This window comes from Phoenix dactylifera, chromosome 2 (genome assembly GCF_009389715.1).
Source record: "Phoenix dactylifera cultivar Barhee BC4 chromosome 2, palm_55x_up_171113_PBpolish2nd_filt_p, whole genome shotgun sequence".
Classification (NCBI taxonomy): Eukaryota; Viridiplantae; Streptophyta; class Magnoliopsida; order Arecales; family Arecaceae; genus Phoenix; species Phoenix dactylifera.
In genome coordinates, this window is record NC_052393.1 from 13,833,896 (window position 1) to 13,849,072 (window position 15,177).

At 37.3% G+C, this 15,177-nt stretch overlaps 2 protein-coding genes across 2 annotated transcripts; both read right to left on the reverse strand.

The window, feature by feature from the left end:
• Window positions 1-637: 637 nt before the first annotated feature.
• On the reverse strand, window positions 638-3,110 carry LOC120109977 (NAP1-related protein 2-like). Its single transcript, XM_039123925.1, has 7 exons — window positions 3,099-3,110; window positions 2,105-2,227; window positions 1,936-1,986; window positions 1,651-1,722; window positions 1,429-1,542; window positions 1,280-1,341; window positions 638-815 (listed from the first exon to the last, which is right to left on the reverse strand). The coding sequence occupies exons 1-7, from the start codon at window positions 3,108-3,110 to the stop codon at window positions 689-691; spliced, it is 561 nt and encodes a 186-aa protein (XP_038979853.1). The 3' UTR covers window positions 638-688.
• Window positions 2,260-4,533, reverse strand: LOC120109978. The gene is made up of 2 exons (XM_039123926.1): window positions 4,516-4,533; window positions 2,260-3,813 (listed from the first exon to the last, which is right to left on the reverse strand). Exons 1-2 carry the CDS (start codon window positions 4,531-4,533, stop codon window positions 3,202-3,204), a joined length of 630 nt encoding a protein of 209 aa, XP_038979854.1. The 3' UTR covers window positions 2,260-3,201.
• Between the last annotated feature and the right edge of the window lie 10,644 nt (window positions 4,534-15,177).

Genomic DNA, 15,177 nt, shown 5'->3' on the forward strand with positions numbered 1-15,177 from the left:
AAATGATTTTTATTGTAAGCCGGCTACTACAATTTGAGTTGCTATGTGGCTTGAGTTCTAGCTAGTATAACTTCATCTACAGGACTCCGAGCAACCCCTATGACAAATATAAGGTTAAATATTGTGTAGGTGACATGTTTATTATCTGTATATGTGGAGTTCAAGTAAAACTCATTGGGAGCAAAGACAATTGAAGGATATCTGAAGGGGATAAGTGACCACACTACAAGAAAATTGGGCATTAGCGACGCTTTTTTTGGCCATTAGCGACGCTTTTAAGCGTCGGTAAAAACCATCCCGACGCTATCCCAAGCGTCGGTAAAGCGTCGCCTATGTCATTAGCGACGCTTTTTAGCGTCGGTAACGTACAATTTAGCGACGCTTAAAAGCGTCGCTAATTGCAATTTAGCGACGCTTTTTAGCGTCGTTAAAGTCAAACCTACCGACGCTTTAAAGCGTCGGTAATAGTTAAAACACCGGAATTTTAACGACGCTTTAAAGCGTCGTTAGAGTATAATTTTTTTTAAAAAAAATTAATTTTTTTTTAAAAAATTTACATTTTTTTTTTAAAACTCTGTTTACAAAATCAAAGGCATTCACACTAAACGAGATTATACTCATAGCACAATCAAACATATTTATCAAAACATTCATTTTGTCAAATTACATTCATATTGTCAAATTACATTCATACTGTCAATTTACATTTGCAATGTACTTCGAAAAGCATAAAAAAATGCATATAAAACTCCAAAATAAAAGCTTCAGGGATCAATGGAGTCACTATTTCTACGAGCAGATGAAGTATCAGGAACCTGTAATAAAAAAACCTTAAGAAGTTAAGAATACAAAATTTATTAAGCTCTTCAAAAAAATATGATACTTATTTATATGCATGTTGAAGGAAGGACTTAAGAAGGCTGGCCTTTGATGGATTTCATGCTGGGGCACTACATGGATGTTGATACAAATTGCATATTGTCTGTATATGCAGCCTACACATTGTATATGCACTATGGAGTCCTTGACTGCTTGCATGCCATAGCCATAGCCATAGCAAAAATAAGATTCCTGGTCTTCTAAGAAGAACTAGGAGGGAAATGTGAACGGCGATCTACTTGGAAAGAATATGCATATGATATACATAAATATGAATAATCCTAATATTGAAAGCAACAACAGCAGAATTATCATAAATTATCAGATACTCAACGTGACAAAATCAGTTAAATATCCAGCAATTGCTTATAAAACAAGATTACATGGTACTAAAGCCAACCTTTCCTCAGTAAAAGGTCGCTTGCTTCCCTTCTTCTCATGACCATTACCATTGGCAATCTCCTACAAGATATTATGAGAAACAAACATTAAAACTAATACCTGACTCAGAAAAATATCAATGATTACCGCATAAGATAATAACCTTACCATACCCTCCTTCCACTTGATAGTCGTACCGGTTATATTAGCCACTCCTTCCTCAGTGAAGGAATAAGTCTTCACAAGCTTTGTGTCTTCAAAATATGGGTTAGGAGAGAAGTTCTATACATTACAAACACCCAGTCAATTGATTAAAGGTAATAAATCACAAGAATATACTTATTCATAGCAACAGAATGGCTATTTCGTCAAAAACAAACAACATCTCACAAATATAATGGAGTAGCCTGACTTCAAATCTTGACAATCTTCAACGTCCAATGAAACCAAATATTTGAAAATCTGCATCAAAGGAACTTTATTAACACAAGCACCTGGAAATCTATAATGGGTTCCAAGTAATACCAGACATCAGATAAATCCAGAAGAAGCTGACAAAGGTCCTAGAATGATATCTCTAATTGATATAGTTAATATATTTATTCTGGATGGAGTAACAATTTCCACCACACTTAGTTTGAACACAGCATGTTTCAAAAATAACAGCATGCATACCTTTTGGTCTTCCTCTGTCAGAAGATCGCTAAGAGCAGGATGACTCAGGAACTAAAGAGTTAAGCATTACACACAGAAATACAAAAAAGAAAAACTATTAGATGAGAATGTTCCAAAAAAGAGGTTGTAGCTTAAATATATAATTACTAAAAAAAGAGAGATTACGAACCGCAGTTAACCAAAAGTCTGGAATGGATTGGATGATCTCATTCCGTTTAATGTAGACAGGTCTTCGAATCTCATTATATTTCTGTTCCACCTCCAAAACTTTATCACTTGCTTCCTCATTAACCTACAGTCACGAATGAGATGAGCATATGGCAAACACAGGCAACAGGCCGACAACTCTACAAGTAAAAATACTATGAGAGTAAAAAAGAAATACTATGAGAGTAAAAAAGAAATTTCTACTTAAATCGTGGTAGAGATTATGTTGGACAGAAACTCTACTACAGACAATTTTGGTGAGCCTTAAAATTCTACAAGTAAAAATTCAGAACACTTTGTGCGGTAGCTGGTTTGGCCATTCTCTTCTCCAACATTGAGAAAGACAAAAAACCACATGACATGCCTAAAACTTGACTGCAAGGCTCACATGTCAGTCAAAGGCCTAGCCATTGTTCACTCATGAAACTGATCTAGTTCTTAGATCACATGAAGAACATGTAAGCCACATTATTGGTGCAAACATAAGGATAAAAAGACACCATATGTGTAAAGCCCTGTCAACATACGAGTATGTGTTGGGCCAAAAATCTCCTACAAATCTCCATTCAATGTTCCATATCACCAGTAAGTTATCAAATCAGAGTTCAAAACATTCAGTAATGCTTTAAACAAGATAATAACGGGAGGCACAATTTCAGTGAAAAATAAGCAAAAAGAGCTCAGTCAGCTAAATAAAGAAGCAGAACAATAGATCGAGTAACACAAATGGTGGGAAGGAGGGAAATACAAGAGAACAATCTTGTTATCTATTAATCATGAGCTTGTAACACAATTTTTCCCACCCAAAACAATTAAACCTCAAAAGCACACCAAAAGAGCAGAGGAAAGACCTTCAAGCAATAACAATGCAATGGACCAATTTCGGTCAATCAAAAGCAACAAAAGAAAAGGTTAACTCCAAGAAAAAGAGAATTACATAGAATTAGATGAGAGACATCCAAGGCCATACTTTATCCTCGGATTCTAGTGACAACAGCAAGAAGTAAATGAAGAAAATCCCAGGAATTAAGGAAGAATATAGCTATCCACCAAAAAGCATTAACACAAAATAGACAAGGTACAGCTATAAATCCAAATTTTATAGATTATGAAAAAAAAAATATAATGATTTAGACGAAATATTCTGAAAGACTCTGGAGATGCAATGATAGAACAAAAACCTTGGTCCTCAGCTCCGCCTCGTCTCCGTCGGAGGAGGAGGGCAACAAAGCTGAGGACGGCGCCGACGACGGCGACGAGGTTTCCCTCTCGGAGGAGGATCTTGAGCGCGAAACCGGCGATGTCGGCGGTGATCCGACGGCCGTCGGCGACGAGCGCCCGTCGGGGCTTCCCGGCGAAGGCGAGCAGCACGAGGATCGTGATCCAGGTGACCAACGTGGCCGGCACCGCCACGGCCAGCGCCGCCCCCATGGAGAGCAGGCCGAAGACCCCTCCGTAGAGCACGGAGGCGTAGAGGGCCTTCCAGCCGGCGGCGGCGCGGGAGGAGGCGGAGGCGGCCGCCGAGTTGTACCAGGAGCGGATGGAGAGGAGGAGGTTCCAGGAGGAGGAGAGGAGGAGGGAGTAGACGACGAGGAAGAGGAAGACCCACGTCCGCCGCTTGCTCAATGCCCGCATCAGCAGCGACTCCCCCCATCGCGACGACGGAGAGCGCTCGGTGGAGGAGAATGGATGAGATCGGTGAAAAGGGTTGAGAAGAGAGGGAGTCGGTCGGGGGATTTAGGGCTTTAGAGGGAGGGGGTATGCGGGAGGAATGAAGTCCGACGACGCTTATAAGCGTCGTCGTGTTCTTCCGTTATGCCGACGCCTAACAGCGTCGGTGTTTAAATATTCCGACGCTTATAAGCGTCGGTAATGCGCCCAGACGCCGACGCTTAAAAAAAGCGTCGCTGGAAGCTTTTTTACCGACGCTTTCCAGAAGCGTCGGTGGTTACTGTCCCAACAAAAAAAATCGCCGACGCTTTTAACTAGCGTCGGCAATACAAAGTCGGCAAAAATCTTTTTTGTTGTAGTGCCATGATTTATGGTGCATGAATGCTAACAATTTTGAATTTTTTTTGTTGTTCTAATAGTGATTGGTTGAGTTTAGTAGATGATTGGAAGAGCACTACTGGGTTTGTCTTCAACATTGATGTGGGGACTATTTGTTGGTCCTCAAAGATGCAGCACACAACAACGCTATCATCTTTCAAAGCTAAATACATGACAGTCACTGCAGCAATGTGCCAAGCCATATGGATGCTACATTTATTAGCTGACCTGAAACATAAACCAACAAAAGGGATGACTATCTGTTATTACACTCAATCAATTATTGTGATTGCAAAGAATCCCGTACATCACAACCATACAAACTGTATCAAGATTCGACATCATTTCATTAGTTAGCAGATTGTTAATGGAAATATCCAGCTGATCAACTGCACCATCGAGGAGCAGGTCATTGATATCTTCACTAAGCTTTTGTCGTTGGAAAATTTTATATTTTGCCGGAACAAGTTTGGCGTGAAGGAGTGAACACAACGCAGACTCCCCCCGACTCCTAGCTTTTAGAATCCAACTCGGAGTCCATAAAGTGGAACTCTGTACGATGGAGCCGCGCCTCTCAGGATATTTTATTATTTATTTAGAGAAAGGTTTCACTATTAGTATGAGTCAAAGTCCGACTTTTGTTCATTTTTTCCCAGGTTATTCTTTTCTTTGGTTCTATATATATAAAACCATGTACTATGATATATCAAGGTAGAGAGTGAAGAAGAAAAAATAGTTTATTCTCCACCATGTATTTACCACTAACGCAAGGCATCTCTTTCTCTCCTCCCTCTCTATTTTGTTTTTTCCCCTCCTATGTATGAGTCCTGTACACAATAACTGGTGTACAGTGATGTGATAATATTGATCTTGAGATATCACATGTAACAAAAAACTCTAGCAATCAAAAAAGCCAGGGTACAAAATCAAAGCCGAAAATTACCCACGCCTTAAACCAAACTCCTAGCACGGTCAACAGAGGATGGCATGCAGAAGGCTGAAAGATATGGGAGGAGAGAAAGAGGATTAGTAGAGGATTAAATCAATGTGCACGTCAAATGAGCAATCTATGCGAAAGTAATAGAGGATTATATCGTAGCATAAGATTGCAAATAAGCTGCATGTGATGGCATTGCTTTACATTAACATAGCAGCATGAAGTTTTCGAAAACGATTCTCTTTTCTTTTTTTCTTCTTTTTTTGTCCCTTTAGATAGAGTAGTAGGTTTAGATAAGTAACAACAGCCAAACTGCACCACAATATTGAAACCTCGCGCCGCTTAAATGGGAATAGGATTGAGATAAGTGAACAAAGCTCCATGGGAACCAAAAGAATACTATTTCGTCTCTCCCAGCCAACCTGCGGAGCTTTCGGCTGCATAGAGTAATCTTATTCAGCCATGGAATAGTCGAATGTATTAGGTATAAGTGGGCTGTTCCTCGCTTAGTTCTCGCTCTCTTTTTTCTTTTTGTCTTTCTTTTCACTGTGATAAGGAAGGTATTAGCTAATCTGGTCAGTGAGGCCTAATCTCATGGGCCAGGCAACTGGTGAGGTTGAGAGCTAATAGTTACTAGGCCCACATAAAAGCCCACATAGCAAAGTACATTGCTTGAATCGCGCTTTCTTTTTTTTTTTTTTTTGTTACAACGGCTGCTCATCCTACCCTGATATAGGTGCAGCTAATAAATAGCGCTTCATTGGAATCACATAGGCTGGACACCCGACACCGCTGTTAATCATTTTTGAATCGTACCAAGTGGCTCCCAACCATACTGGTTATCTTTTCAGATCAATAATTTTGGACTGTATAGTGGCGCCTAGCATCCTCTCTCCATCCGTGTGTGTGCGCGTGCCAAGAAAAAGTGCTCCGTTTTATCCTGATCCCTCTCAATGTCATATTCGAGTCCTTAAGCAAACTCCCACACTTTAAAATGTGTCTCACAGAACTGAATCTCAAAAGAGAAGTAACCAAGTTTGAACTGAATTATATTAATCTCCTTTTTGAACTTGCACCAAAAAAGGCTCTCCTTTTTGAAAGATGAAGTCGCAGACATTTGCGGCGTGCAATAAGGGGAGAGATCGCGAACTAGATATCAAATCTTACACAGCTACTAATTTCAAAGAAAGGAAAAAAGAGACAATCTTTCTTGACATTGACTTGTCAGTAACAAATCCTGTAGTTGAATATACTTTAGATAGAGTGGACCGAACTACACAATCTATGATCCAAACCAACTTGTGCTTGAAAAATCGCCTTTAGGTGATGGGCGGATGGCACAATGGATCTTCGCTTTCGCTTTGCTAGGTGTATTATTCTATAACCCTTAAATAGTAAGATTAATTCAAAGCTATAAGCACAAGAATTGTCAGATTATTCAAGTTGTAAGCATATCTTGATGACATATTTGGTGGTAACATCTCTCTTTTTCATATATATATATATATATATATATATATATATATATATATATATATATATATATATATATATATATATATATATATATATATATGATGATAATATCAACTAATTTGCAATGATTTTGTCATTATAAGGTGCTTACAGTTATGCTGCCTACAAAAGCTTCTAGTTGCAAACTAGTAATATAGCAAGGGTGATGCTTCTAGAGAAGCCAACAAAGTAGGACCTTGACAGCTAGAATCAAGATGTCAAAGACAGAAAGGCCTCCTTGCTGACATGCTATTCTAAAGCTAAAGCTATCTCCACAATGTACATGATTGACACTACAAAACCATCTTGACACTTGCACCAAAAAAGAAAAAAAGAAAAACCATCTCTACCTATCCCTCATACTAGGCAAATTTAAGAGAAGTAGAAAGCTTTCTTGTGGACTTTTCTAACATTTCTTATGCAGATATGCATCTAGTACTTCATTCATAAATTCTAGTTTGAAGCATCATTTTCCATAACCCACAGCAGCCAGCAATGGAAACACATTGCTAGGTTTCTATTTAACTATGACATATTAAGGTGTATAAAAATTAAGCTTTCTTCTACTTGTTTTATGAAAAATATATTAATCAATTTATCAAGACTACCATTGCAAAATAAAGATGCTGCTTTGTTTAGAAACACATTGTGCATGTCTTAGGCATATACTACCTCTTTTCGTGTTTGTGTTTGTTTTTAAAATTTCTATCAACCTGTCCAATGATTAGCAATTTAGTGCCACTCTTTGGAATTATTGCCATGGCATTTCTCCCATTAAATCTTTAAGGTTGTGTTTGATACACGAGATAAGCGGGGAGTTATCCATCCAAATGCTACAAAAGGACACAGAAAAGCCTTAATTGAATTAGACGACACTCTAAATTTGGATAATTCAGTTCGGCCAAAATAGTAGAATGAAATTTTTTAGGAAAATTTATCCCTCCGAATCACAATTTTGCATATAGCACTCTTTAAATATACCAAAAAGTGAGAAAGAGATTTTACCCTTACGATAAAATTTAAATAATTATGAAAATTGATGCACTTCCCCGTTCCTCTGCTTATCCTTCCCACCAAACACCAAAAAGCAACTTTTTCCACAGAATAGACTCTCTTGTCTGCACAGAAGAATAACCTTCAAAAAATTATCTTTTCTACCAAACGAAGCCTAAAGAGATTGTCTCTAATAACATATTATCTCTCATAACATAAACTTTGTTCATTCATCCTAAAAACAATCCAATGCAATTTATACTAATTCTTGTCATCTGCATAGAGATAATGAACATAAAACTACTCACTTTTTGCCTTGCCAAAGTAAAAACACTAACATGCCTTTCATAAGATTTTCAGCTTGCATTTTTCATGGTCCATGCAGACTTTCAAGCAGATGGATGGACAATAACAAACCTTTAGTGAAATCCTGATCAAAGCTCATAGGATATTAAATCGAAGAATCTACAATCCACCCTTCCAATTGATTTTGTTTTATTTTTAATCTTTGTCAAATGAAAATTATATATATTTTAGTGACTATTTCATATTTTCTCTTGATCTTTGGATAAGTGTGTACAAAACATGTATACTTACGTACAAAGCAGATGCAATTTTTCTTTTTCTTTAGATAATATAAATATACATATATAACAAGCCTATTTGTATCTGACTAGGTAAAGGACTACAAGTAAAATAGCAATTAAACCAACAAAATGAGAAGAAGATCGATGTTTCAAGGAAAACGGGAAGGAAAGAACTCTGGCGGACACTCTCCACCAACTGAACGAATTGAGGCATCTTGTGAGGGTCTCACTGTGCCCGCTCGAAGGCCCGAAGACGGCGGCCTCCTTTTCCAATCCCGACCACCTTTTCTTCGCGAGAGGACGCGACGGCTCCTTTCGGCCGTCGTTCCTGTGGCCATTGACTTCAGCTGTTCTTGCTTTACCTTTATGATCTAAAAAATCCCGAAAGGTCACTTCCCACACGCGCGCAGGGTTGGTCCATTACCCCACAAAGAGAGGAAGGACCGCAGAGGTCGTCTTTTGGCGAAACTGGGGGCTCTTTGTCTAAAGGAAGGGCAAAGTCAACAGGCCAGTGAGGATGCCTTGAGATCGTGTAAACCTTCTCCGCCTACGAGCCCCCACGTAGCTGTAACGCATGGTATTGGTCTGGGTGACGTAGCCATTAGCTTTTCATGCTGGGACCACTAGCTTTTGGTAGGCCAGAGAAAATCTTCAAAAGAATGTTCGTAATTTCAAAATAACGAGGTCCACTGGATGTTCCGGAAGCCATACCACACGTGCGGTCCACTTCTGTTGATCTTAGGATATTGATTGGGGCACGAATCTTATGTGTTAAACTACTGTCATGATCTAGTGTATACGATGATTTCTCCAGTCGGCAGCGTATGGCTATGTAGGGTACTGCTTGTCACTGTTTTCTACCATAACGGTAGATATTTATTGTTTCATAGCTCTTACGCCTGCAAAGTTTTCAGTTAATTATGCTTGGGTAGGTGCAGAACTCGATTCGTATGGGTGATCTCTAGCAAATACTCATGCTATGTATGTGTATGTATGTAGTATTATCTTGACAAAATGAGAAAAAAGAAAAAACAAGATAATTATTTAACATAATAATATCTTAACCATTTAATGCCATGATCACTTGGACATTGGCTAGTTGTTTGCTTCAAATGATAACTAGAGTGTGGCATTGATTCGATTGGATAAGGAAGTAATTTTTTAACCCGTTGAACTTGAATCTCTGAGTAAAATCATAAATAATAAGAATTTTAGAATGCAAGGGCCTAGTTTTAAAAAAAATAGAATCTGTGCTCTTTGTTTCTACTCTTTTTTAGAAGTTTTAGTGGTGAAATTTAAAGTCTATACTTTTTAAATTTGCTTACTCTACTCATGTTGTCCAAAATTATAGCATGTGCTCATTATTTATACTAACAAAATTCTTCTTATTTGACTTAGATTTTTCTTCTAGCTAAAAGAAAAGAAGATGCAAGTTCTCTACTATTCTACAAAAATCCTCTCTTTTTATTTGAGTTAGATTCTTCTTCTATTTATAACAAGTTGAAATTTTTTCTCCTTTCATACTAGAAAAATCCGGTCCAAATCCAATTGAATTTCTCTCCAAGTTAAAAAAGTCACAAATTATCAAAAATAATATGCATATTATAAAATTTTAACTTCTTGACTCCTAGATCAACTTCTCCTTCAGTTGTACCATTGAATTTTTTCTAGTTTAAATGTTATATTTTTTAAAATTACAGTATTCAATTAAATCTTGGATGTGGTGGATCTTGCTTCTAAAGCTTGTCCAATCTATTTGAAGTGGCTAGCTTGTTAATAACTAGTTGAATGATCCTTCTAGAATAAGGCTCTCCATGTATGAAAAATTTAAAAGTCCCAATTAATTTAAAATAAGATTTGGGGTAACGCCTGCTTTCTTTTTCCATGATCAAGCCTCTTAATTTTCTAATTTGAATTCATCTTCTGTCTTAAAATATACATCTCTTCCTGTATTAGTAGAACAAATTTCTCATCATCCTTAAGTGTTGAGATAATTTGATGCTAGAAGCCACAAGAAATAAATCTAAAGGGAACAATCGAGTCACAAGCTTTGTGAGTTGTACAATCTTCTCCTTCAAGTGAGCGAGATAAGACTTCACGCCGTTATCGGCTCTAGTAGAAGCCATCCCTCTTTTGTCTTTCTATACAGTTCAAGTACGAAATTATTTTTTCATTTTGCTTATGCTACTCATTTGTTTGAAACATATACTAGCACTCAAAGAGTAAGTAATTGAATCTAGGCTCTAATATTAACTTGATCTGATTGAGAAAAAAAGAAATTCCATCAATCTGTTGAAATCTAATCTCTAGAGTAGAATAATACGTAATAAGAATTTTAGAAAGCGAGACTTTAAACTCCTTTGTTAGGATTACAATGGGGTTAAAAGTAGTGTCTATACTCTTTGCTTTATCTTCTATTTTCATTCTTCAAAATTATAGCATATGTTCTCTATTTATGCTAGTGAGACTCTCCCTTATTTATGTCAGATTCTTCTTCTAACTAAAAAGGAAAAGGTGCAAGTTCTCTACTATTTCATAGAGCTACATTCTTTTTATTTGAATCGAATTTCTCTTCTAGTTAGATGAGAACGAACACCTCCTTCTTTTAATGCTAGTGAAGTTCAATCCAAATTGAATTGGATAAATATCCTAATTAAGAAAGAACATAAACCATCAAAGATAAAAATAATTAAAAATATATTAATTTTGAGTAGAAGCTAAATTTGACTTCTACATCAACTTCATTTTTAGTTGTATGACCAAACTTCTTTCGAGATTAAAACTTATGACCTATCAAAGTTTTGGTACTCAACTAAATCTTGGATGTGGCAGATCTTACTCCTTCATCTTATCCAAACCTACTCAAAATGGCCAGATTGGTCCATGGAAAGTTAGATGATCTTTCTAAATTGGGCATATATAATTAGGAGTGGTAATTTATAATCCGATCCATCAAATTGACCCACAAACGACTAGCTTTAACTAGGTTCTAGTTTGGCATAAATAGATTTGGGTCATAAACAGGTCAACCATTTAAACTTGTTTATTAAATGGGTTGAGTTCAGGTTTAGACCTTTGACCTATCTAACCTTCTTCGATTTGTTTAATAATTGAGTCAAGTCATAACCTGACCCATTTAATCTATTTAAGATCTATTTAACCTATTTAAAGCTTGCTTAATATTTTTATGCCTTATTTAATCCGATCCATCTGACCAGTTTAGATTTATTTAATCCATTAAAAACCCACTTAACCTATTTAACCTAACTTAATCTACTAATAAATAGGCCATGCAAGTCAATCAGATTATCCGTTTAGTAAATAAGTTGGATTTAAATCTTAATTTTTGGCCTATTTAATAAATAGATCGGGTTCATATTGATGACTTTTTGATTCGACGCATATCCATCCTAATCGATATCCGATCCTACCCAAGCCAATTGCCATCCCTATGTGCAATGCATATATTTACTAGACATGAAAACCTAAGGCTTCATAGATGATGCATTCTAAAAATGTATTATAGAAAAGCCTTTCTCGTCGCTTTTGCTTGACCATAGGTGTCCAAAAAAATTGTTAATATTTCGGTTATGATTTCAATTGTTTGAGGCAACATGCACTTGAAGATGCACCACTAAATATTCAAATCCACAACCTTTGGTTGCAAGGTAAAGGGGTATGACTATTGCAACAAACCCAATTCACCTGCTAAAATAATTTATAAGCCACTCATATTAACCAAAAAGCTATATAATTAACAATGTTGGAAGAAATATTGGGCACCTCGACCTCGGGCCAGATCGGCCAAACTTGCCCCTTTGACCTCGGACGTAAGCTAAGAAGAATAACCTTGGCCCCAGCCGAGCATCCGACCGACCGAAGTGAGCTACCTCGGCCGCAGTCGAGGAGTCGATCAGTAAAGGAACCATCAACCAAAGAGAACAATCTACACATGTCGGCAAGAATTGTCAATTCCAATTATCGACAGTTCTGGAAGCTCGTAGTCATAGCAGCACCACGGTTTGTGCTTCACCAGTGCTGCCTGCCGCCCACACGGATTGGCATCCACGCTTTGGCCGTACTATCGATCGATACTTGGCCATCATTGCATGCCGCATCAAGCCATATAATGACAAAATGGGCCCCTCTTTATAAAAAAGCAGCTTGAGGGACCATGTATGAATGATCACACTTTGCTGAACTCCTCTCTCTTTCATGTTGTTGCTTCGTTATTATGACTTAGGCATTAGAGGGTTTTCCGTCGGAAATTCTCCGGCAAGTGGACTTCTTGCAGACCATCTTCGGAGGAACCCAGCACTTGACGCGTCAACTGACCTGCTCAACCCGTCTTCAACCAACCTCAAGGTCATCCAAGCTGCACTCCCACGTCGGTCTGGATTCGGCTGCAGCAAGCTATATCTCAGGTCTTGCATATACAAATCTGGCTTTCAGATGTGATTTAAGCCTTCCAAATGAAAAGCGAGGGGAGGTCTTTGATTCCCCGAACAATGTCAAATTAAAGAAGCAAGCTACACCAGCGGTTTTGCGGTCGTAAAGGACAGACATATTACATCTGTGTGTCAGGACTAAAATACCCATTCAGAATGCCGGGACAATTCTATGCTCTCAGCATTCATGATCATTCTTTATCTCCTTTAAACAACAGCGAGCAAATGAGTTTCAAATGTTACTCTCCTCTTGAATAGCATTATGAAAGCGCTCATTATGAGATACTTCAATTTGCTTATTGAAGCCGCTTCTTTAGGTTGGACATTGGATAAGAGGAGGTTATGCTGCAATAAGGGCTTTGAAAGGTGGCATCTACCGTCTATGGGTGCTTTAAATATGCACATCTATTATGGCTTTCACCTTCGCTAAGAGGTTGATCTGAAGTGAATTGTTCACACAACAACATCAGACCAACTTGCCCATTAGATAATACATATTAATAAAAATATCATCAAAGCAACAGTAACAGATGCAAACAGTAATCAATGTTTCTACTTTATTCTTTAGGACTACGTGCAATTTGATCTTGGTCTTCGTAAAACTTTTCCATCCCAAAATTTGAACTCTCTTTGCTGTCACTGCTATCCCTATTTGTTTATATGGTATACTTGGTAAGAAATACTAATGCATTTTCTTTTTAGTTCTTTCTCTTTTTTTTCCTCCAAAAATAAGTTGTGAATTTCTATTAATTTTGTGACATAGATTTTACAAATGTAATAAAATGATTACAATATAAAATTATTCTTTTTATACTTTATCTTAACTGTTTTAAAGATTTCTTTATTTGTTTCTGATATCACTCCACAGTCGATCCAATAGAACTCCAGAATGAATCGGTATATCCATACGGATTGCAAAATGTTGATGATTTACAATAATGACCAGCACCCCAACAACAACAATGATATGCTTCAATCATTCCCAGTCTTTCTTCTATTGTTGTCTTGGATACCTTGAATGTCTAAATTCTTTGAAGGGATTTAAATATCTGCCTCAAAAAACCTTCCTTTTCAAATTGACTAAAATGACATGGAAATTGTTCCATTCTCTTTTTATTTCTTCTTGCATCAATCGCATGGGTAACAAAAGCATGGCAATGACAGCATAATGTAAATATACAAGCCATTATCTATGTCTTAAGTACTGCATGCCGTTCCGATGAGATACGGCCGATACCACATTGCCAGGCCTTTGAATTAGTTAATAATTTGGCATGCCATGAAACACATCGTTTTGAAGGCATTAGCCGGCATGCCGATAACATCTCCTAATGATTGTACCAGCTGAGTCCAGAATCATGTATCAAATTCCGTGTTCAATATCAGGGCTGGGAGCTATTAGGGGTTTTCAATGGTCCTACATCGAGCCTTGTCTAATCCGAAGCCAAATTAATTCTCTAATAAGCTCATTATGTGGTTTTCACTTCTTAGAATCGGCAATGATTTTTTTCTGACCTCTTTTATTCTTATAAAGGGGTCAATTCAAAGAAAAAACAAAGAAATTAAATACAACTCCAAATTTGATCAATTCATATTGAAATGCAATTGATAATTTTCTGGTATTTATCTGTTGGCTTAGGGTATATTACTTAACGGATTGAAAACCTAACATAATAGGTGATATTATTTTGGACAAAATCACTCCTATTGCCTTAAGCCATGGGACAGATTAATCCAATATCAAGTTGACTAGGAATTGGGGTAGCCTGACTACAATGTCCTATATTTGTCTCTTATAGATGGATTCTCTGGGGAAGCTCATAGTGTTTAGCCTTCTGGAACTTGTACAGGCGGGGAACACCTTAAACATGAAAGGTATAATTACGGTTGCTCAAAGTTATGGGCTTCCGGACAACTTGATCAGAAATGCATCATATGATTAAATGGGTTTGCAGTGCTTTGATGATGGGTAGGGTCTTCTGGAAATAAATGCTAATTTGCCTTATGTTGGTGGGAAATTGCTATCATTCATCAATGTCCTGAGAGTTTGTGATTCAATAGATAAACCCTAGCTAAAAAAATAATAAAAATAAAGAAAGAAAGGGAAAAAAAAAACAATTTGCAATTCAATAATCAGGAAGTCCTAGCTAGCTATATCCTTGAGAGCATCAGCGTAAGTATTGCATACATATCATTGTAATCCTGAACTGTTGTCTATGTTGATTGTTAGAGAATTTAATCAAGCAAGAAATGCGGGAAGAAATATGTGTATGTGTATGTGTATGTGTCTGTATGTGATCGAGTGAGTGAGAGAGAGAGAGAGAGAGAGAGAGAGAGAGAGAGAGAGAGAGAGAGAGAGAGAGAGCGCGCGCTAACCCTCAACCTCTATACATGCATGCAAGCATCTGAATATTATAAAAGGGTTAAAAAGAATTTGAATTTGCAATCATCCATACCTCGATAGCTTATAATCTGGAGATAGACCATGTAATGCGACGTGAATCTA

Coding starts and splice junctions, on each gene's coding strand:
- LOC120109977 (XM_039123925.1), bottom strand. Junction 1,723..1,935: donor TGACAGAGGAAGACCAAAAG/GTATGCATGCTG, acceptor CCTTTGATGCAG/ATTTTCAAATATTTGGTTTC. Junction 1,342..1,428: donor TCAAGTGGAAGGAGGGTATG/GTAAGGTTATTA, acceptor AATATCTTGTAG/GAGATTGCCAATGGTAATGG.